This window comes from Oryctolagus cuniculus, chromosome 15 (assembly GCF_964237555.1).
Source record: "Oryctolagus cuniculus chromosome 15, mOryCun1.1, whole genome shotgun sequence".
NCBI classification, from domain to species: Eukaryota; Metazoa; Chordata; class Mammalia; order Lagomorpha; family Leporidae; genus Oryctolagus; species Oryctolagus cuniculus.
In genome coordinates, this window is record NC_091446.1 from 78,260,899 (window position 1) to 78,284,739 (window position 23,841).

Sequence of the window (23,841 nt, forward strand, 5' to 3'; positions counted from 1 at the left end):
TGCACAGAGCAGGTATGTGCTTGCCCCAAAAGGAGGCCATGGGGCATCTGGGTGCACCTGCTCTCTCGAGGCACTAAGAGAAATCAAGGAGGAGCCAGGCCGGCTCGGGTGACTGGGGCGGGCTGGCAGAGGGTGGGGGGACACCCAGACCCAACTCACAGGCACAACTTGCACAAGGCTCCCAGCGCCCTTTGGCCCTGGGGGAGGGACTGCTGTTCCCCGTCTTCTCCCAAACCCCAACACCTACTCATGGCCTCAAACACCAGTGGTCGGGGCAGCCCACTCCTTGCAGGGTGAGGCTCTTCTCACGGCCGGGATGGGTCAGGCTGGTTCCTCAGGTCTCTGCTGGGAAGGCCTGTGCTGTGTGCCAAGCATCCTTCAGCCCATGTACGCCTTCCAAAAACACATCTGGAAGATTCTGTTGGTGCTACCTACATCAAGGTGAGGACACTGAGGCCCCGAGTTCTCTAGGGGTGTCTGAACCCAAGCGGTCCGACGCCAGGGCTTCCGGGAACCATGTCTGCTATCCCCTTCCTGTCCTGCTCACTGCCCACTGGCGCTGGCACCTGGGCTGAGCTCACCAGAGCAGCGTCCGAGGCCTCCCTGGCTAAAAGCTCTCTGCTACTGTGAGGACTGAGCGCACACAGGGCTGCACCAGCGTGCCCGGGGCAGAGCGGTCAGGCTGATCCCGGCCGGGCTGTGGCACCCAGGGCAGTGCCAGGCTAGCACAGGCTGTGAGCTGGGCAGGGCCATGACAGTTTGCAGCTGTGCTCCCTCCCTCCCCCGACCTAATCTGCCCTCACCCGGGATCGCCCTGATCCCCATGAATGCACACCCAGGCTTCATGGCAGCAGTGAGTCTTGACAGCTAGAAGCAGGGCACAGATCAGCAGAGTGGGCCTGCGGAGGGCAGCTTCCCCAGGAATCTAGAGTAGGGGAGACTCCCCCAGAGGTGCAAGGGGCTGCCCTGGATGGGCTGGGATGTGGAGACAGAGCGCGTGTGCACCGAATACAGGGGAGGTGTCCCCAGGACCCCTGGCTCAGACTCAGGTCCCCGACACCCTCCTACCCCCCACCCCAGTCATCCTTAAGCCCCCTGCAAACCCTTGCCCAGAGAAAACTAAAATAGACATGGCTCATTCCTGCACAGTGGGAGGGGCTTTGGTTCCCACTGACAAGCTCCACCCCTTTCCCCTCCCCAAGCCCCTCTGTTCAGGGCCTGTTCTGTAAGTCCACACAGCAGGGTCTCTCCTCTTCTTCTATGGGTCTCTCCTGCCCCCCCGACCCCCACTCTGTCTGCATCCGGGATCCTGGCAGCCACTGGGCAGGCAGCTGGTCTGTGGTACCTGCCCAGGTGTGTGGCACCGGAAGCTTGGGGCTTCCCTGGGCCCTAGGGTTTAGAGTCCACCACAGAATGGAATCCTGCCCTCTCTCTGTACACTGATGCTATTAATAAAAACATGCATATCACAAGGTGTTTGTAAATATGATACAAAGGCACCATCGGTTTGGGGAACCCCTCTGCTGGGGTGAGACCGAGGGGTGAGGGGAGGCATGTGTGTGCCTCTCTTGCCCCTAACCTCTCTCTGGACCCTGTTTCAGGCTGTCACATCCCACTGCAGCCCAAAAGAGGCCAGGATGTGGTCATTCCTCCTACCCTGTGGGTCCAGAACCGCCCCTGCTCCCTCCCTCTTGCTGACCCTCCTCCCCCCACTGCCAGGTGGGCCTTGAAAGCAGAGCTGGTGCTGGACACTGGTCACTGGACACCTCAGTGAGCAGGCTCCCAGGTCTCGGCAGCTGCCATGACCTCACAGCCAGCAAGGGCACAGGGCACGTGGAACGGCAGGTGGCAGGTGCCGCCCAGGAAGGCGGTAAGCCCAGGGGGCACCCAGACCCTGCCTGGCCTTGGGGTCTGCAGCACGTCATCTCCTAACGCCCTCAGCTGTCTGTCCAGAGAGCATTCGCATCACCGCTTGTGTGGTCTTCCTGGGCAGCCTACAGGAGGGAACAGGTGTGGAGTCCGCCTTGCGCGCAGACAGGCTCCAAAGCTAAAGGCGCCGAGCGTGGGAAGTCAGGCATCAGGGCCAGACTTCCAGAGACGCTGTTCAGCCGACAGGGGTCTGCTTAGGTCATGGCCAGCGACAGCCACAGCCAGATGTCAGCTCCAGACTGACTGTGCCCTGCTGGGTATCTTCTCAGCCACCCTGGAGACAGGAAGGGCCGAGGCCCAGAGATATACACAAGCAAGGACACCTAGAGGCACAGGAAGGGCTTGTACCCCTTGCAGGCTGGGTGGCCTTGGGCTTGGGGCTTGAGGTCAGTGGCATCCACCCCTTGGGTGGGCGGATGTAAGGCCGGATGGAGGCCCCTACAGGGAGCCCCGGAAGGAGCGGGGGGGGGGGCGCTCCTGTGGTCAGTGGTGCCTTAACAGGGAATAAAGGCAGCATCTGTGTGGCCGGAGCAGCTGCTGAAAGGCCTGGTGTGGCTGGGAGGGAATGCATTGCCCGCAGTGTCTCAGAGCAGGGCCCCTGGGGAGGGAGCCCCGGGCCAAGCTAACTCTGCAAGGTATTGGTCCTCCAGCCCCGGGCCAGGGGGCCAAGCCTACGCAGGAAACCCACAGGGGCGCTGACCGGGAGAGTTCTTCTGGACTGAGGACAAAATGTGGCCTCTCGAAGTGATGGCGTGGACGCATGGGCATGGCCTTCCAAGCCCTGGCCCTCAGCTGCCCATCTGATCCGCCCCTCATTTAAAGATGTTCAGTTTCGTGTGCTCTTCCTCGACTGCCAAGCCCCCCCGCCCAGGGTGCAGCCACAGTCACCGCACACACAAGGGAGTATTCCAAAAGTCTGTGGAAAATGCAAAATGTAAAGTTTATTTTGGTTCAAAACACTGAAACCATGCATATAAGGGGGTGTTTAAAAACTCATAAAAATCTTTGCGTGGGTTTCACTTTTTGGCATCAAAATACGCTGAACTCTTAATCTCATTTTCCACGTGCTTTTTAAAAAATGCTATTGTCTTTAAAGATATTTCTTTGTTGAAACAGAGAGGGGAGCTCGCTCCCAGGCACCGGCATCGCCTGACACCTCCCAGGGTGCGCATCAGCTGGAGGCTGGGACGCCGGAGGGGGCGTTGGCACCCGCACCCAGGGACTCCCACGTGCGACTCAGAGGCCCCGACCCGCAGGTTACCGCGACCCACAACGCGCGCCGTCCCCGCCCCCATTTCCAGGAGCCAGGTGCCTCCCCCGCCCCAGGAGTGGGGTCGTAGGTCTCCAATCTGCGAGGCTCATTTTTCGGCCCGGAGCAGAGGGTGGTCTTAGAAACCAGGAGCAACGCCAGGAGGCTGGGGGCAGGCGCTCGCCAGGACCGCAGAGAACTGAGAACTGAATCTGCCCCGCAGTCCCACAGAGGAACCCAGGGTGACTCATGGGCTTGGGTGCGGCCGCCCGGAGGAGCCCCGCCCGGCCACGCCCTCTGGGAGGGGCCTCCGGCGTACGGGGCCCTGCACGTGGCCGCGGAGCGTGCGGAGCGCGGGCACCGGGCAGTGCGTGCGCGTGCGCGCGCTCGGGCACGAGACCCCGCCCTTAAGTAACCCTGCATTCGGGACAAACCAGGCACGTCCCGCCCTGGACCCAGCTGGTCTTTGTGGCCGCCGGGTTCCCGCTGAACCAGGCTTCCCGCAAGCCGAAGTCCCACTCTGCACCCCCGTTCCCGGCACTGTCCACGCAGGCGGCCGCGCCCTGGCAGGGTCCGCTGACGGGTGGCTCACGGCCCAGCCCGGGGTCCCGGCAGCGCCCGGCGCCCCTCTGCAGTTTCCACTGCTCTGAGCCCTTGCTAGCTCCGTTGCCCGGGACGCGCGCGGAGGCCGCCCGTGGTAGCGCAGACGCACGGACCGCGCCTTCTCCCTCTGCAAGCCCACTCCGGCCCACCGCGCGGCTCGCAGCCCTGGTCTCATGGCGGGTGCGCCCCTGCGCGGGCCTGGCTGTCCTCTGGTCCCAGACCTCGGCCAACACAGGGCCGCCCGCGAATGCGTGCTCCGCTCCTTCCTCAAGACACTTCCCTCCCCCAATCTGCAGAATCAGCCAAGGCTGTCCCGGGTGCGCCAAAGGAAGGGAGGAGACGTCTGGGGCTGCTTCCAGCGCCTGGAACGGCCCAGCCAGATGGCCTGGTGGTTAGGGCCAGTGGACGTGTCGTCTTGGGGGGGGGGGTTGCATCCTCGTCCTGCATGACTCGCAAAAATCCCTGTCCTCGCCCTGCCTGTTGGCCTGCTCTGGTGAGGGGGTGCCTTATGCATGACTGTGTGACCTAGCTCTGGCCTAGGAGAGAAGGGCCAGGGCACTTGCAGAGGGGGAGAGCGAGTGAGGGCTCCTGTGTGCTGGTCACTCCCCACATGCCCACAGAAGCCAGAGCTGGGCTCTTGGGAACTCAATCCAGGTCTTCCACGTGGGCGACAGAAACCCAGCCACTTGGCACCCCCTGCTGCCTCCCAGGGAACAAAAAGTGGAGCCTGGACTTGGAGCCCGGGTTCTCCAATGTGGGCTGTGGCCATTGCTGCCCTTGTCTTAACTGTCAGGCCAGCCCCAGCCGCTCATTGTTGGTGTTTTTCAAACAAGAAAGCAGAGGAAGAAGTGGTCCCTCGTGGTCAGTGGACTGACTTTGTGCCTGGAAATGCTCCCCAGAACCCGCGGCGGCTGCGTGCAACAATGGAAGGAACAAGCCCAAGGGAACCAACTTGCTGATGAGGGCGAAGCCCAGCTTCCTGGGCCGCCTGATGCGGGCCCTACGTTAGCCTCTGTGGGAAAGGGTACGTGTTCCCTGTGGAGCAGCCATGGATTAGGTTTTGGGTTGCAAAGGGAAGCTCAGATGCTTTGCAGTGGAACCAGGCTGCCATGGTCCTGCCCTGGAGGCCTTCCCACCTACACACGGCCGGGCCACCAGCCATGCATCCTCACTGCACAGCAGCCTGCCCTTAACCTGTGTTTTCGCTTGCCATGGTTTCTGTTACGCGTGATCAACTGAGCTCCAAACATACAAGTTGGAAATGCCAGAAACGAATGATTCATACGTTTTAAGTAACTTGTGTTACAGGATGTTGTGTTCAGTAACTACAGGACATCATTGTTTTGGTTAAAGCTCCTGCCCTTAGCACCCCTCCACCCCAGTCTAGAAACTCAAAACCAAAGCCAAGTTGTCATCTGAGGCTCAGAGAAATCAGAAGAGAGCACAGCCAAGTTTTTGTCGCACGTTCTTGCTGCTTTGAGCGTTACCAGAAAGATAAGCTGAAGCAACCTGATGTTACCCATTTTTCTCTTATCTCCCCCCGTCTGTCCCCACTTTGCAAGGGATGTCAGTCTGAAATAACATCACTGGCCTTTTTTTAAAAAGATTTTTTTCTTTCTTTGAAAGGCAGAGTAACAGGAAGAAAGAGGGAGAGAGATATCTCCCAGCAGCTCATTCACTCCCCAGATGCCCAAAGCCAGGAGCCAGGAACTCCAGTCGGGTCTCCCACAAGGGCGGTGGGGACTGAGCGCTGGAGCTGTCCGCTGCTGCTTGCCAGGCACACTTGCAGGAAGCTGGATCAGAAGCCCAGCGCTGGACTTGAACTGTCACTCTGTTCTGGAATGCAGGCATCCCAGTGGCAGCCTAACCTCCTGCTACATAATGCCTGTCCCCAACCAAGGCCTTTTTGTTTCTTTTGCTTCAGCTCCTTTCTGTCTATAAAACTAATCTCTGGGGCCGGTGCTGTGGCGTAACCTGTAAAGCTACTACCTGCAATGCCAGCATCCTGTATGGACACTGGTTCAAGTCCCGGGTGCTCCGCTTCTGATCCCGCTCCCTACTAACGAGCCTGGGAAAGCAGTGGAAGATGGCCCAAGTCCTTAGGCCCCTGCACCCTTATTTGTGACCTGGATGAAGCTCCTGGATCCTGGCTTCGGCCTGGCCCAGTCCTGGCCGTTACAGCCATCTGGGGAGTGAACCAGCAAGTGGAAGATTCTCTTTCTCTCTCTCTCTCTCTCTCTCTCTCTCTGCCTCTGCCTCTGCTTTTCCTTCTCTGTAACTCTGATTTTCAAATAAATAAATAAATAAATAAAATCTTAAAAAAAACAACAACAACAACAACAACACCCCTAATCGCTGCTCAGTCCATCAGAACACTGAATGTTATTTTATGGGATGAAGTGCTGCCTGATTCTAGAACTACAGATATGGCCAATTGACATCTCTAAAATTAAATCTGTTGTGATGTTTGCCCTTGGACACTTAGTAGTGTCTTCCAGGGCCTAGCGCAGTGCTCTGGCAACCTTAGGTAGGCGAATGCATGAACCACTGTATTTTATTTTAATTTTTTAAAGATTATTTATTTATTTGAAAGTCAGTTACATACAGAGAGAAGGAGAGGCAGAGAGAGAGAGAGAGAGAGATATCCTCTCTCCGCTGGTTCACTCCCCAGTTGGCTGGAGCTGTGCCAATCCAAAGCCAGGAGCCAGGAGCTTCTTCTGGGTCTCCCACACGGTTGCAGGGGCCCAAGGCTTTGGGCCATCTTCTACTGCTTTCCCAGGCCACAGAAGAGAGCTGGATCAGAAGTGGAGCAGCCGGGTCTTGATCTGTCACCCATATGGGATGCTGGCACTGCAGGTGGTGGCTTTACCTGCTATGCCACAGCGCAAGCCCCATACACTGTATTTTACTCTCTACTGATTATTCTCTTCTATTCTCCACTGAGATGTCTGGGATCTGAGCGGATCACTTTTATAGTTGAGTAATAGGTGCATGAAAGTTCATTCTGTTTTTTACAAATCATGTATGTATTTTATTCTCTGCTGTTGATTCTCTTCCGTTCTCTACTGCAAGACCAGGTGGCCTCCCAGTCATGTTTACCGTGGCACTGACTCATCAGTGCGGCCCCTTCCACACTGCCGCCTGCCTGGGGCTCTGGGTCTCCCATGGTCTGGTGCCTGTGCCTCTGGTCCTGTAATCCACTGAGCCCTGGAGGGCAGGGCCAAGTGAGACTTGGCTCTCGGCCCGTGTCTGGCCTACAGAAGCATGGTTCCAGGGGATTCATGGGAGCCTGTATGTGCCCAGGCTTGTCTCTACCCAGGTGTGTGAAGTGAGTTGAGCCCAGGCTGACAGAGGAGGAAAGAGCTGTGGCTGTTCCATCTGTTGGATCACAGTCAAGTCTCCAAAGATCAAGTCTTTCATTAGCAATTCCCACAAGTCATTCCTAAGTCTGCAACTGCCGGGTCCCTATCAGGCCAGAGGGAGAGCCCCTGACATGACATTCTGGGGCCCCCACCTGAGGGCTGAAGTCTGCAGGTGGAGGGTGTCCCCTCTGGCGCCTTCCTCCCTCCTCTTCCTCATCACCCAGAGTCAGCCGGGAGGATGAGCCTCGTGTGTCTGTTCCCTTTCTGTGCAGAGACCTCTCCCACTTGGCTCTCAGCTTTGACTCCCATCACCCTGTGCGTGAGCCAGGGTGAGCAGATGAGCCAGGGTGAGCAGGTGAGTCCTGCGCTTACACCCACACCCACGCCCACACACACACACACACACCGCTGTTCCCTTTCTTGCCTCCCTTCTCCTCTGTGGAAACTCATGTCTTGCACTTCATTCCTCAGCCCTGAGACACGCTTTGGATTTTGTCTTAGACCCTGCCGTTCCGTTTGCTGAGGTGCTGCCCGCTGTCTGCTGATGGGGCTACGCTGGTCTTCCAGGCTCCAGGTGAGCTGGTGAGATATCTGAGATCTGAGCTGATCATTTTTATAGTTGACTGATGGGTGCAAGGGAGTGCATTCTATTCTATTGTTTTACAAACCATGTAGGTATTTTATTTGAAAGCCAGAGAGAGAGAGAGAGAGACTCTATCTACTGGTTCACTCCCCAAATGCCCTGCAACAGCCAGGCCTGGTTCAGGTTGAATCCAGGAACTGGGAACTCCATCCAGGATTTCCACATGAGTGGAATGGAACCAACTCCTTGAGCCTTCATCTGATGCCTCCCCTTAGCAGGAATCTGGAATTGGGAGCAGAGGCGGGACTTGAATGCAGGTACTCTGATATAAGATACAGGCATTTAAAAAAAAATTTGTTTGCTTGAGAAGGCGATTACAGAGAGATCTTCCATCCACTGGTTCACTCCCTGCATGGCCACAGAGGCAAGAGCTGGGCTACACTATGCCAAAGCCAGGGGCCAGGAACCCCTTCCAGGTCTCCCACATGGATGGCAGGGGCCCAAGGACTTGGGTCATCTTCTGCTGATTTCTCAGGTGCATTAGCAGAGAGCTGGATAGGAAGTGGAGCAGATGGGACTTGAACTGGAGCTCCTATGGGTGCTGGCATCTCAGGTGGCAGCTTAACCTGCTGTGCCTCATGCTGGTCCTGGGATGTGGGCATCTTAACTGCTATGCCAAATGCCTGCCCCGTTATATATTCTGTTTGTGTGTATGGCATTTTCTGTTTTAAAAGAAGGGAAAATAGGAACTAGTGTTGCGGCACAGTGGGTTAAGCTGCCGCCTGCAATGCTGGCGTCCCATATGAGCACAAGCCTGAGTCCCAGCTTCTCCACTTCTGATCCAAGCTCCCTGTGGGCCCCTGCCATCACGTAGGCGACCCCGTGCAGTTCCTGGCTCCTGCCTTCGGCTTGGCCCAGCCCTGGCTGTTGTGGATCTTTCAGGAGTGAACCAGCAGATGGAAGATCTCTCTGCCTCTCTCTCTAACTCTGCCTTTCAAATAAACACATCTTTAAAACATAGTTATGAGAACAAAAATAAGAAAGGAAGAGCTTATGTGAACCATATTTTGAATTCTTCATTGTTTGGAAAAGGTATATAAGATATGGTAAGGCATACTCAAACCATATGGATGCTGGTTTGAGTCCCGGTTGCTCCACTTCCATTCCAGCTCCCTGCTAATATGCCTGGGAAAGCAGCAGAGGATGGTCCAAGTGCTTGGGCCCCTGCCAACCACGTGGGAGACCCAGATGGAGTTCCAGGCTCCTGGCTTCAGCCTGGCCCAGCCCTGGTTGTTGCAGGCATTTGGGAGTGAACCAGTGAATGGAAGATCTCTCTCTCTCTCTCTCTCTCGCTCTGTGTGTGTGTGTGTCTCTGTCTCTTCCTCTTTCAAATAAATAAATAAATAAATGTGTTTTAAAAATTAAAAATTTTAAATTGAAATTGCATATATTTAAAATATAGCCTGATTTGTTAAAAACATTATTTATTTGAAAGTCAGCATGACAGAGAGGGAGAGACAGAGAGAAAGAGAGAGAGAGAGAAAGACCTTCCATCTACCGATTTAATCTCCAAATGCCCACAACCACAACAGCTGGGGCCACTCCAGGCTGAAGCCAGAACTGCCCCTGGTTCTCTCATGTGGATGGCAGGGACCCAGGTACTTGGGCCACCCTCTGCTGCCTCCCAGGGGCGTTGGTAGGAGGCTGGATTGGAAGTGTGGAGTAGGCGGTGCTTGAGCCAGGCACTCCAGTATGGGATGCAGGTGTCACAAAAGTAGCAACTTAACCAGCTATATACCATAATGCCTGCCCTTAGCCTGGTGCCTGTGTGTGTACACAGTGAGTGATTACTACAGCCAAGCTAATTAATACAGCCACCTTGTCGCTTTGGTACAGTTTTTTGTGTGTGCTAAGGATACTGGAGTCCTATTCTTCCTGCCAAATTTCAAGTATACGATACAGTATTATTAACTCCAGTTGCTATGTCTTATGTTAACTTTCTAGAATTTATTATTTATCCAACATAATTGAAGGTTTGTACCCTGTATCTGTCATCTCCCCACTTCTCCCACCAGGAACCCCTAGCCCCTGCTAACCTCCACTCTACTCTGTTTCTATGGATTTGGCTTTTTTAGAGTCCTCATGTAAGTGAGATCGTGCAGATTTGGCTTTCTATGCCTGGCTTCTTTCTGTTAACATAAAGTCCTTAAGGCTTATCCATGTTATTGCAAATGACAGAATTTCCTCCTTTAAAATTATTGTATATTTGAGAGATGGAGAGAGAGGAGGAGGTGGGGGAGGGGAGGGCAGAGAGAGAGAGCAAGAGCCAGAACAAGCGAGCGAGCGAGCGCGCGAGAGAGATCATATTCACTCCAAATACTGACAGTGGCTGGGGTTGGCCGGGGCTGGAGCAGGAGCCGAGACTGACCCAAGTCTCCCTGGGGTTGGAGGTGTCGAGGGTGTGTGTGGCAGGAACCCACTGACTTGAGCCATCACTGCTGCCCCCTAGAGTCTGCATTAGCAGGCAGCTGGAGGCAGGGGCTGGCCTCGCTGATGTGGGACACGGATGTCTTAATTGCTAGCCTGAACACCCACTCCTCCTGTGTTTTTTCTTTAAAGGCTGGATAATGTTTCATTATCTGGGATACATTTTCTTTATCTAGCTGTTGATGGACATCTGGGTTGTTTCCAGGTTCTGGCAATTATGACTAATGCTGTAATGAATGTGGAAGTGCAGACATTTGTTTGAGATAACTGATTTCATTTTCTTTGATTATATACTCAGAAGAAAGATGTCTGGGTTGTATGGTACTTCTATTTTTAATTTCTTGAGAAATTTCCGTATTATTTTTTCTTTTTTTTCAAGATTTATTTATTTATTTGAAAGTTAGAGTTACACAGAGAGAAGAAGCAGAGAGAGAGAGACAGAGGTCTTCCATCACTGGTTCACTCCCCAATTGACTGCAAAAGCTGGAGCTGTGCCGATCCGAAGCCAGGAGCCAGGAGCTTCTTCCGGGTCACCCACGTGGGTGCAGGGGCCCAAGGACTTGGGCCATCCTCCACTGCTTTCCCAGGCCATAGCAGAGAGCTGGATCGGAAGTAGAGCAGCTGGGACTCAAACCAGTGCCCATATAGGATGCCAGCACTGCAGGTGGTGGCTTTACCCACTATGCCACAGCACCGGCCCCTGTATTGTTTTTCATAAATCTGTGCCAATATTCATCCCCAATTGCATACCAGGGTTCTCTTTTCTCCACCTCCTCCCCAACACTTGTTGTCTTTTCTTCCACTCTGGCTTCATCTGCTTGAAAGGCAGAACAATAGAAACAGGGAGACGACAGAGACATAGAGAGAGAGAGAGAGAGAGAGAGAGAGAGAGACAGAGACAGAGGCAGACAAAGACACAGAGAGATCTTCCATCCACTGGTTCACTCCAAATGCCCACAACAACCAGGGCTGGGCCAGGATGGAGCCAGGAACCCACTGAGCCTGCCCGTGGGTGACAGAGACCAGGTACTTGAGCCATCCTCTAGCGTCTCCCAGGATGCATTAGCAAGAAATTGGATCTGAAGCAGAGTAGCCAGGACTGGACCAGCACTCGGGTATGGGAGGTGGGTATCCCAGGTGTGGCTTAGCCTACTGGGCCATGACGCCTGCCCCCTTTGGTCTTTTGGACACCAGCCCCTCTGACAGGTGTGAGGTGGTATCTCCTGTAGTCTTGGTTTGCATCTCCCTGAGCAGTGAGGCTGAGCGTCCGCTTAACTGTGTTGTAGACAATTTGCTGTGCTCCATTGCTTGTGTCTCCTTGGGGAAAGACAAGCGTGGGTATGAGGTTGTTTTCTGCCTGGTTTCCATCTCTGCTGTGCCTCTCTTGGATATGATTCATTTTTGTCTTTGATTTTAAAATGTCTCTTTCTTGGGGGCCGGCGCTGTGACATAGTAGGCTAAGCCTCTGCCTGTGGCACTGGCATCCCATATGGGCGCCGGTTTGAGTCTTCCATTCCACTTTTGGAAGCTCCACCTCTAATCCAGCTCCCTGCTAATGCCCCTGGGAAAGCAGCAGAAGATGGCCCAAGTGCTTAGGCCCCTGCACCCACGTGGGAGACTAGGAGGAAGCTCCTGGCTCCTGGCTTCGGATGAGCTCAGCTCCTGCTGTGTGGCCATTTGGGGAGTGAACCAGAGGATGGAATTCCTCTTTCTCTGTCTGTAACTCTGCCTCTCAAATAAAAATAAATAAAACCTTTAAACATTTTTCTATTTCCTGGGCACGCATTTTCTTGTATCTGCTTTCTTGTGCTTCATATAGTCTTCCTATCTGTAATGGTTTATTTGATCATTGTTTCCACTACTTTATTACTAAGTTCTGTAGTCTCCTGCTCTGCCTACCCCCACGGTCTGACCGTCTCATCTCAGGATCCCAGTATTTCTGTTTCACGGTCTTCTTTCATAACCACCATTGCTTACGAAGAGTCCTCTTTTCCTTGTAAAATCTGCACTGGAATGCCACATAATAGCTTCGTGTGTCCTCTCCGAAGGAATCTTTTCTATAGGATTTTTTTTTCTAGGCAGTGTGGTTTTGAGATTCTTTTCTAGTGTTTATTTAAAAATCACACTTGTACTGTTAAGAAGGAAAGAGAAGTGAAGTGCAGAAGTGTGTGTCTGTTGGGGCTGGTGCTGTGGCACAGTGAGTTAAACCGTTGCCTGCTGCGCCAACATCCCATATGGGTGCTGGTTCGAGTTCCGGCTGCACCACTTCTGATCCAGCTCTCTGCCATGGCTTGGGAGGGCAGTGGAGGATGGCCCAAGTCCTTGGACCCCTGTTCCCGCGTGGGAGACCTGGAAGAAGCTCCTGCTCCTGGCTTCGGATCGGCACAGCTGCAGCCATTGCAGCCATTTGGGGAGTGAACCAATGGATGGAAGTCACGCCCTTCCTGTACCTCTCTGTAACTCTGCCTTTCAAATAAATAAATAAATCTTAAAAAGAAACATGGTGTGTGTCTGTGGTTTGCTGTGCTTCCTGGAGGAAAAGCAGGGCATGTAGGGAGGCACACACCTCTGTGTGGGGAGAGGATGCGGGAAGGAGAAACCTGAGGGTGAGGAGATTGGTTCTCTACAGGGATGGGACGGGCAGGGAGGGCGTTGAAAGGGGGGGAATGGTTGCAGCATAGCAGAGTGAGGGCAGAGCGGGGTTCCTGAGTCTCTGTTTTTGTAGCTGTGACTGGTAGAACCGTAGTGCTGTGGTTTGAATATCTGTCCCCCAAGACTCAATTGGTTCCCAAGTCTGATGTCAGTGGCACTAAGAGGTGAAAACTTGATCTCACTGTGGTGCTTGGTGGCAAGGCCCGTGGGAGGGGGTTGAGTTGGGTGGTGAGAGTGGAGCCCCCCACCCACCAAGTGAGCCCCTCTGGCTTTCTAAGAGACCACCTGGACACAGACAGGCGCCATGCCTGTCTCCCGCTGGGTGATGCTCTGTGCCACCCCCGGACTCTGCCAGCAACAGGGGGCCTCTGGATCTTGGACTTGAACTTCTCAAACACTGAGCCAAAGTAAACCTCATTCTCTGTAAAGTTAGCCTGCCTCAAGGGTTTCCTGCTAGTGGTGAAAATCCGACTGATAGGCGTAGTGGCATGGAATCAACTAGGAAGTGTGTGTGGTGGGGAGAACCCAAAACAGAATATGAACACTGCCAAATGGGCCTCCCTCTTATTACAAATGAAGCAAACACCACCTTGACAGGTTGGGGAAGAAAAGAAAAAAGGCAGTGACCTTGAAAACAGTAGCTTGGCTGGGTTCTGTAGGACCCAAAGCAAGCAGGACAGTACATGTGTTGTATAAGATGGCCGGTGAATGTGTGTCTCACAGACAGCAGGTGAGCAATTCTGAAACAACTTTATGTACACACTAGAACAGAATGCATGCATACGAGGGACCTTCATGGAAAATTCAAAGCTATTTATGTCTGTCCATAGTTTTTTCATGGCACACATTTTCGTTAATTTTTTTGAAGGCCCCTTGTGTATACAACATAAGAATTTTTTTCACCAAAACAAACGTATCTATTAATTCCATTTTCCAAAAACATTTTGAAATACATTCATATACTTCCTATCTCTGTCTGCTGAGGGTCCCTAGATGCAGTCCTAGGAACAATGAGTGGAGACGGCACTGGCATCCCATAAGAGCACCCATCCAAGTCCTGGCTGCTCCATTTCCAGTCCAGCTCCCTGCTAATGCACCTGGGAAAGCAGCAGGAGATGGTCCAAGTGTTTGGGCCCTTGCACCACATGGGAGACCCGGAAGAAGCTCCTGGCTTCAGATCAGTCCAGCTCTGGCCATCTGAGGAGTGAACCAGTGGATGGAAGACTTCTCTCTCTCTCCTGCTCTCAGTCTGTAACTCTGCCTCTCAGGTAAATAAATCTTTTTTTTTGACAGGCAGAGTGGAGTGGACAGTGAGAGAGAGAGACAGAAAGAAAGGTCTTCCTTTGCCGTTGGTTCACCCTCCAATGGCCACCACGACCGGCGCGCTGCGGCCTGTGCACTGTGCTGATCCGATGGCAGGAGCCAGGTGCTTCTCCTGGTCTCCCATGGGGTGCAGGGCCCAAGCACTTGGGCCATCCTCCACTGCACTCCCTGGCCACAGCAGAGGGCTGGCCTGGAAGAGGGGCAACCGGGACAGAATCCGGCGCCCCGACCGGGACTAGAACCCGGTGTGCCGGCGCCGCAAGGTGGAGGATTAGCCTAGTGAGCCGCGGCGCCAGCTAAGGTAAATAAATCTTAAACAAACAAAAAACTAAAACACATCTCCTCACAGCCTTTAATGTATGTTTCATGGGTTAACACTTATTTTATGTTTTTTTAAAGATTTTATTTATTTATTTGAAAGAGTTACACACACAGAGAGAAGGAAAGGCAGAGAGAGGAGAGGCAGAGACAGAGAGAGAGGTCTTCCATCCGCTGGTTCACTCCCCAAATGGTCAAACAGCCAGAGCTGTGCTGATCCGAAGCCAGGAGCCAGGAGCTTCTTCTAGGTCTGTGTGCAAGGGCCCAAGGGCTTGGGCCACCTTCCACTGCTTTCCCAGGCTACAACAGAGAGCTGGATTGGAAGTGGAGGAGCTGGGTCTTGAACCATCGCCCATATGGGATGCCGGCACTTCAGGCCAGGGCTTTAACCCGCTGCACCACAGCACTGGCCCCTGTACAATTTTTTTAAAAAAATTTGCCTGGAGGGCAAAGTGACAGAGAGAGACAATGAGACAGAGAGACAGAGATCTTATAGCCACTGGTTCTATCCAAATGGCCACAACAGCTGGGTTCAGGCCGGGGCCTAAGCCAGGAGCCCATAACTCCATCTGGGTCTCCTACATGAGTGGCAGCACCATCTGTGCTAGTGTGAAGCTGGGTCAGAGTGGAGCAGCTGGGACTCGAACCAGTGCTCTGCTGTGGGCTGCTGGAGTCATGGGCTGTGGCTTATCCCGCTGCACCACAACACCAGCCGCTGACCACTGTGCTCTAAGTGAGATGTGAGCATCGGGAGGAATACATACACACTAGTGAGCTGGAGGGAAGACACCCACCTTGTCAGTCACGGAGCCCTCGGAGGCTGCCAGCCGCCTGCGGTTCGCTGAGGAAGAGGGGACCTCAGCGGAGACTCCTGGGGAGGGGAGGGGCTGGGAGCCACCCAGGGTCCTTTTGCTCAGGAGCCTGCCCTTCTTCCAGAACCGTGTGGGACTCCCCTGCGCAGTCTCTCTGCCACTCAGAACCCAGCCGGCTCCAGGAAGCTGCCTCCAGCAGCCTTGTGTCTGCAGCATCAGCCTCCAAGGCTGGCCTCGGCACTGCCTTCCCAGGGAACCCTTCTCCCCGACCGACGGTGCTGAGATGGGAGAGATGGGACAATGACGGCACGATATAGCCTTGAGCTGCTGCCGGCTCCTCCCAGGCCTGCGGGTCCAGCGAGGCCAGGCTGCACCCCGCTCTCCTGTCACCCCAATCCCTTGCTCTCTGGCTCTGGGGGGAGGCAGCCAGTAGGAACTTCTGGAGAGCAGAGGCTATTGGTGCCTGAGCCTGCCATCTTGCCGGATCCGTTCCTCTGCCAATGGCGGCAGCTCCTGTCTGCTGGCCCTCTGCGACAGCCGCAGCTCTGCCCGGGTCTGTGGATACCTCTCCTGCCCCTCCTCTGGGCCTGGGGAGGTAACCACCCTGATTCCATCCATCCTCGGTCCCTTCCCAGGGTCATTGGGCCCTCTAAGTCCCTCCCGCAGGTGACTGGTCCCCACCAAGAGGTGAAAGGGAGAACACGCCCGGTCTCCCGGAGTCTGGACACAGCTGTCCTGTGGCCTGCAGGGCTCAGTGCGGTCAGGGTGTGCAGATCTATGGGTGCAGCGAGCTCACCTCTGTGAAATCAGGAGCAGGAGGTGCACTTGACGTTGGGACAGCTATGGAGAAAATGACACGCGGAATTGTCACCCCAGCCCCGACCCCAGACAGGAGGCACCCTAAGTATTTAACTCCTTAAAATAAACAGGGTTGTTTTTTTTTTTTTTTAAGAACTGATAATTACTAAGTTGGCAAATTACTGTTTGAAAAATTGGCTCTCCTTGGCTTGATGAATCAGCCAGTTGGTCCTTGGCCAAACTGAGTGTTGTTTGGTGAATTCTACCTGGGGAATGAGTCTGCTCCTGTCCAAGCCAGATTCTCTCTGCCCAAGAAGGGGGCTGGACTTGAACTTCTGACTCAGGATATGCTGGCAGGGGCCACTCTACCAGGGTCCCGTGGGGCTGGGGCTCTTCCAAAGCTGGGGTGGTGGAGAGTGGGCCTCAGCTGAGTCACTCTCAGATTCACCTGCACAGGTAAAGATGGTCCCTGAAGGTGCCTGAGCCCAGCTGTTCAGACCAGAACCCATCCATGGCTAGAAGTCCAGTCCTCAGAGGGACTACCAGGGCACTCGGGCTGGGCTGGGGGGACAGGGAGCTGGCTCAGCCTGGAAACCAAGCAGGACTGGGCCTGGCCCAGAGCTCAAGAGCCCGAGCAAGGCTGGTCCTGGGGCTTGGCCTGGCCAGGTCTCTTGCCTTCTCCCCATTGGGCGTTTGGGACGTGTGACTGGAGGTACCCTTGGCCAAGAGACCCGGGGCGGTGGGGTGTGTCACCAGGAGAGTCACAGAGCTCACCCAGAGGCAGAGTGTTGAAGACAGCCAGACTCTTGTGGGCAGGGGGCCGTGGCGAAGGGGCAGAACCTGACAGGGAGGGGAAGGGCAGCTGTCCCCCGAGGCTGTGCTGGGCCTGGCGCTGGGCTGGGCACTGGGGCCAGAGTGCTGCTGAGTAGCCCAGCTCTGCCGAGGGCCTGTGGCAGCGGCTATGCTCCAGGGCTAGGGAGGAGGGCTCTGTGGGGTCTGGAAGTCATCCTGGGGCTGCTGGAGACAGACCTGTCTGCGGCACGGGAGCCCAGAGGACCCCAGAGGAAACAGATGCAGGGCGTGTTCGTGGGTCCCAAAGCTTTGTTCTCGCCAGTGCTGCCCTAGAAGTGCCTCTCCATTCCTGCAACCCTGGCCTGGTGCCCTGGCTGGAGCATCTGGGATTTGGCCTCATTGAGGGGAGGGAAGGGTCTTTTGCACCTGCTTGAGCTTCACAGCCCCCCACTCCCCTAGCCCCTTCTGGGTTCACAGGCTCGTGCCTATCCCTGTATGGTGGCAGTGCACGCGAAAGTGGTACTAGTGTGTTCTTTTCCTTTTCTCTTTAAAGATTTTCATGTGTTTATTTGAAAGGGTTAGAGAGAGGGAGAGACAGAGAGAGATCTTCCAGCCACTGGTTTACTCCTCAAATGCCTACAATGGCCAGTGCTGGGCCAGGCTGAAGCCAGGAGCTCCATCTGGGTCTCCCACGCAGGTGACAGGGGCCCAAGTCTTGGGCCATCATCTGTTGCTTTTCCCAGGCCATTAGCAGAGAGCTGGATTGGAAATAGAGCAGCCAGGACTGGAACGAATGTCTATATGGGATGCCGGCATCGCAGGCAGTGGCCTTACCTGTAACACCACAACACTGGCCCCTGTTTTATTTTTCTTAAAGAGAGCTCCTCCACATTGTTTATGCTTCAATCCACCGCTGCCTGAGGGGACACAGCCATGGTACGTTAGTGGGCTGTGGCCACAGATCCTGATGTTCCACAGTACCACTGGCTACCCCAGCCATGGGCCTGGGCTCCCTCAGCTCCATAGGGTCCAGGCCGTGAGGGCTGCGATCTGGCAAACTCTAATCAGGCCCCACCACACCCAGGAGGTCAGGTCTGACAGACGTGGGAGCCTGCTTCAGAGTCCTGCCCCGGGCCTGGCCCACGTGAGCAGGAGCAGGAACGTGCCTGCTGGCTCCCGGTCAGTGGGCCTCCCAGCCTCCCCCGGTCAGCGGGCCTCACAGTCTCCAGCCTGCTGGCTGCCAGGTCGCCTCCCTGGTCCACCTCGCTGGGTGTTCAGGGCTCCCTGCCAGGGGCCACCCGCCTAGCACAGGCAGGGTAGGGGGCTGCGTGCACGAGGTTCCCCAGAGTGTGCCTTCTTGGTGCCAGTGGCTGTCAGTGACACAGCGGGAAGGCATGGCTGTCCCCATTTCATGGAGGAGGAAACTGAGGCTCAGGCTGGGCTAGTGACTAAGGGAAGCAGCACGTGGCACATGGCTTGAGGCGTCTCTGTCCACCCTGAGCCACCAGGGAGGCCGCCCGGCCCCTCAACAGGTGATGTATCAGGGGCCAGGACAGCTGCTTCCTGGGGCGCTCTGGCTCAGGTGAGAGACCTCCAGGTGGGGCTGGGCTTCGGTGTGTCCTTCTGCATACCTCTGTGGGGAAGGGCACCGCTGAGCTCACAGGGCCTCCCCAAGTTGCTCGTGGGTGAGGGTCAGCTGAGTGGCTAGCCAGAGTGACTGTGCCCCGTGTCCTCCTCTGCCCTGGGCATGGCACCGCCCCGAGCCTCCCGCCTGCCCTGTGGAAGCTGCCAGGCTTCCCTGCAGAGCCAGGGGACAGGATGGGCAGTGGCCCCACTCCACTTGTGTTCCTGACCCCCTCCCAAACCCTTGACTCGGCCACACCGGAGACCCTGAGCAGCAGGCTGGAAGCCTTGGGCCTTGTCACCAGGCTTGGAGATCTTGGACTGCAGGGGCAGGCATGGCCGGCGCCTCCAAGAACTGTCACCTCTCAGAGCACTCAAGCCCCCAGCCTTGGGGAAGCGGCTTATGCAGAGCTGGTCTCTCCTGCCCAGCCTTAGCCCTGCTCCCTGTCCCTGCCCTGTCCCTCCCAGGGTCCCTAGGACACCGAGTGCCAGGCTCTCCTGCTGTCAGAGGGGCATGGCCACCGCCCACAGCACCAGAGCGGCCCCACCCAGCTCTTCCTCCTGCCGCCGCCTCCACTGACTCACCTGCCCAGCCCTGGCGAGGGCTCGGCGCCCTAGAGCCCGGCAAGGCATCAGAGGCATCTATAAAAGCCGGCTGGTGCAGTCCCCGGCATCCTACTTGTCAACCACCCGCTGCCACGCAATGCTGGGAGGCCTGGGGAAGCTGGCGGCTGAGGGCCTGGCCCACCGCACGGAGAAGGCCACTGAGGGAGCCGGTGAGCACCCTGGGGCTCCCCTTTGCACCTGGGCCCGGTGGGGGGGGGCAGGGGAGCAGACTCGACTGGGCCTGTCGGAGGCAGATTCCAGCAGACAGGTGGAGGTGCAGAGCCCTGGTCTACCAGCCCCACTGGGACGGAGGGAGCGGGGGCAGGGCAGGGCGCAGGAGACAGGCAGAGCAGCCCAGGGTAGAGCCGGGAGAGTAGCATTGACCGCAACAGCTGAGGACCAGGAGGAAGGCCAGTCCAGAGGGGGCAGGGGTGCAGTCAGACGCTGGGGGCGTGGGGGCCGGCAGTTGGCCGGTCTGTCTTTGCCCAGCTTCAGGGTTTTACACGATTTGCCATTTGACGGTTGAGAGAACCCAGCAGGGGAGGGTGGAGCAACAGAACCAGTTCTGACTCTGAAATCGTTCAGTTTGGGCCCAAACTGGAAACAATTCGGACGTGCGCGCAGCACCCCCTCTCCTGGGAGGAGCTGCCTCGCGGGGCTTGGCTTTGCAGGACGAGGCACGGGATTAGGCACGTCCAGAGGGGCGTGGCGCCCTCGCACACAGGCCTGGCCCTGACTCTGCCTCCCCAGCTGGCGGCAGGCCCACTCCTGGGCGTCCCAGGCTGTGCCAGGCTGAGGGACGTAGAGGCCCCGCCGCCTGATTGGGCTCGCTCTGCCTGGAGTCTTCGGAGGGACCCAGCTGGGGGCCCTTGTTGCGAGCCGGTGCGGGGGTGGAGCGGCGAGTCGTGCTGCGCCCTCACCCTGCGCTCGTCTTCTCCGTTCAGTTCACGCCGTGGAGGAGGTGGTGAAGGAGGTGGTGGAGCATGCCAAGGAGGCTGGAGAGAAAGGTACTGGGGCTGAGGCTGGGCCGGAGAAACGGGGTTGGGGGCAGAGGGAGGAAGTAGGGGGCGCAGCAAGGGAAGCGGGTTGGGGGGGGTTGGTGGAGAAGGAAGCTAGGGGCCAGGCCAGCCCTTCTTTGCCCAACCAGGGCAAGCCCCGCTCGCATGTTGCAACCCCTTCCCGCTGGCATGCAATTGTCGTGTTGACATCTGGGCGCCATCCTCATCGTCTCCTCTGTGGGTCCCAAAAGACTGTGTAGCTGTGAGCTGGAACAGTGTGCTACAGATGTAGCATTCCTTATTTCTATAAACACGTATGTACGCACGTGTGTTGTGAGTAGAACCCATGTAAGAAGCATGAGCTACCCCGCTCCTTATGCCGAAATAGGAGGGTGTGTCTACAGTTTCACAGAAAAATGGAATCAAATTTGGGGCAAAACCAATGTGAAAATCGTGCATTATTTTTTTTTTCATAATGCGTATTTCCATGAACTTTTTGAAGACCCTGCATGGCCTGCAGGGGAACCAGGGGCCTAAATGTTAACACGTGAATTTGTTGATTTGTTAGTACCCTATTCAGGCTGATGGGTTAAACTATAAAGCAGGGAGCTTATAAACCATAGAAACCCATGAGCGCCCACCTCTGGGCTCCCAGGCTGTGCCTCCAGCCATGTCTGCACACGGTGGGAGGAGCAAACTAGCTCCTGGGGTCCCCGTAACAGGGCACCAAACCCTGCTCTGCCCTCATAACCTAATTACTTCCCCCTTACCTCACCTCTTAATCCCAGCACACTGGGGATTTGGGTTTCAACGTATGGATTTTGGGGGGACACATTCATCCCACAGCAGGACCATGGCAGACTTTGGCGGAATCTTAGGGAGAGGAGGATCTTTTTAATCTAGGGCAGAAAATTCAGCGGCCATAAAGGAAAATGTTACAATATAAAATTTCAGAATTTTCCATGGTAGACCAAAAAAAAAAAAAAAAAAAAAAACTAATCAGCCAAGCCAATAGAAAAGCAACAGACTAAGGGAAAATATTTGTAACATAAACAATAATCCGATGTAACAACCCAATATAAAAATCAGCAGGAAAGCAAAATCTAAGCAGCGAACACAGCTATGAGCAGAGGCTCCAAGTTGTTGGGGGGGATAAAATCAACCAGGAATTCATTCTTCCCGGAGCCCTGATGCGCTCTGCCCCAGGGGGCCCCTCCAGGAAGAGCCCCGAGCCTGCCTGCCCGGGGAGCCCTCAGTGACAGTTCCTCTCTTTATCCCCCCACAGCCCTTGGCGAAGCCCTAAAGAAAGCCCAAGAGTCAGGGGACAAGGTGGTGAAGGAGGTTACTGAGAAGGTGTCGCACACGGTCACCGAAGCTGTCACCCACGCGGCGGAGGGCCTGGGCAAGCTGGGACAGTGAGCGTGCCTACCCCTGTGCTGTCCCTTCCTGAATCTCAATAAAAAGATGCAAAACGTGTCCGCCAGCCCCTGGATGTATTCCTGTTTGCGTGGAGACACTAGGCTGAGTATCTTTCACCACAAGTGCTGCGCGTTCCCCCAGCGTTTCATCTGCTGGCTGTGTCCCACCTGCAGGCTGTGTGCCAGGCAGCGAGCTCTCGCCCACACGCAAGGAGCTCTAGAAGAATCGCTAGCACCTCTGCTACATTTCTTCTTCTTTTAAAAAGATTTATTCGTGTATTTGAGACATACTGTTATATAGAGAGATCTTCCATCCACTGGTTTACTTCCCAAATTGCTACAACTGTCAGGGATGGGCCAGGCGGAAGCCAGGAATCAGGAACTCCATCCGGGTCTCTGATGTGGAATGCATGGACCCAAGCACTTAGGCCATCTTCTGCTGCTTTCCCAGGCACATTACAAGGGAGCTCAATCAGAAGTGGAGCAGCTGGGGGCTGGAGCTATGGCGTAGTGCGTGAAGCTGCCGCCCGCAGCACTGGCATCCCACACGGGTGCCAGTTCTAGTCCCAGCTGCTCCACTTCCGAGTCAGGTCTTTGCTATAGCTGGGAAAGCAATAGAAGATGGTCCAAGTCCCTGGCCCCTGCACCCACTTGGGAGAACTGGAAGAAGCTCCTGGCTCCTGGCTTTGTATCAGTGTAGCTCTGGCCAATTGGGGAGTGAACCAGCAGATGGAAGATCTCTCCTTCTCTCTATGTGAACTCTGACTTTCAAATAAATCAATCAATCTTAAAAAAAAGAAGAAGAAGTGGAGCAGCCAGGACTGACACTGGGGCTCATATGGGATGCTGGTGTTGCAGGCAGTGGCGTAACCTGCTATATCACAATGCCAGCACCTGTGCTAAGTTCTTTAAAAGATTGTTTCCAGGGCCGGCACTGTGGCACAGCGGGTTAAAGCCTGGCCCGAAGCGCCGACATCCCCCATGAGGGTGCCGGTTCTAGTCCCGGCTGCTCCTCTTCCGGTCCAGCTCTCTACTATGGCCCAGGAAAGCAGTGGAAGATGGCCCAAGTCCTTGGGCCCTGCACCCATGTGGGAGACCCAGAGGAAGCTCCTGGCACCTGGCTTTGGATCGGCGCAGCTCCAGCCGTTGTGGCCATCTAGGGAGTGGGCCAGCGGATGGAGGACCTCTCTCTCTGTCTCTACCTCTCTCTCTGTAACTCTTTCAAATAAATAAAATAAATCTAAAAGATTGTTTCTGGGACCAGCTTTGTGGTGTAGTGGATCATTGGTTCATGTCCCGGCTGCTCCACTTCTCACCCAGGTCCCTGCTAATGACCTGGGAAAAGCAATGGAAGAAGACGGTTCAAGTGCTTGGGCCCCTGCCACCCACATGGGAGACCTGGAAGAAACTCCAGGCTCCTGGCTTCAACCTGGTCCAACCCTGGCTGTTGCAGCCATCTGGGGAGTGAGCCAGTGGATTGAAGATATCTCTTTCTGTCTCTCCTTCTCTTTGTCTGTAACTCTGACTTTCAAATGAATAAATAAACTTTTTTTAAAAAAAATTAGCTGAGCTGTTTCGTCATCCCCAAGAGGCCTGGACAGCGTTTCTGCCGGCCAGTTGCAAAAGCTGCTCAAGGAGGGACGGAGTCCACTGCTCACTGGCACTGAAGCTGCTGTGCTGTCTCCAGCTGGGGACTTGTTTCGGGCCCAGGCGTTGGGTGGAAGTGGATGGGAACCCTTGGCTTGGGACGGGCACTTGGTGTAGTGGGTAAGACCTGGAAGCTCCACTTCCTGTATCAGAGGTTCTGGCTTGAGTCTCACTTCTGCTCCTGGCTGCAGCTTCCTGCTAGTGCACACACACACACACACACACACACACCGGAGGGGGGGCATCAGGCTATGACTCAAGGAGCTGGGTTCCTACTAATCACCTAGGAGACCTAGACTGGTTCCTGGCTCCTGGCTTTGGCCTGGCCTCAAACTGTTGCAGGCATTTTGGGAGTGAACTAGTCTCCGTACAAGTACAGATAAGTGCAGAAACTGAGAATGTCTAGAACCTCTGAGTGGCAGTTGCCACTGCCCAGGCCTCCAGGAGAGCCATCAGTGGCTGGTTCTCATTGAACGAGGGACAAACCAGCACAGGTTGTTGAACTTGCACAGCAAGTGCGTTGGGCACGTGCAGGAGGAACCCAGCCCGTGATGGAGTCATGTGAAGGAATTGCTCCCTGTCCACAGAAAGTCGGAGAAGCAGTGCCCACATCCCCTAACTTCACGGGGGAGGATGCTGTC

General features: G+C 55.3%; 1 protein-coding gene across 1 annotated transcript; it reads left to right on the forward strand.

Annotated features, from left to right (window-relative positions):
* Positions 1–7,649: 7,649 nt before the first annotated feature.
* Positions 7,650–21,611, forward strand: FAM25A (family with sequence similarity 25 member A). The gene is made up of 4 exons (XM_002718347.5): positions 7,650–7,717; positions 19,000–19,307; positions 20,082–20,144; positions 21,421–21,611. Exons 2-4 carry the CDS (start codon positions 19,235–19,237, stop codon positions 21,552–21,554), a joined length of 270 nt encoding a protein of 89 aa, XP_002718393.1. The 5' UTR covers positions 7,650–7,717; positions 19,000–19,234; the 3' UTR covers positions 21,555–21,611.
* Positions 21,612–23,841: the final 2,230 nt, after the last annotated feature.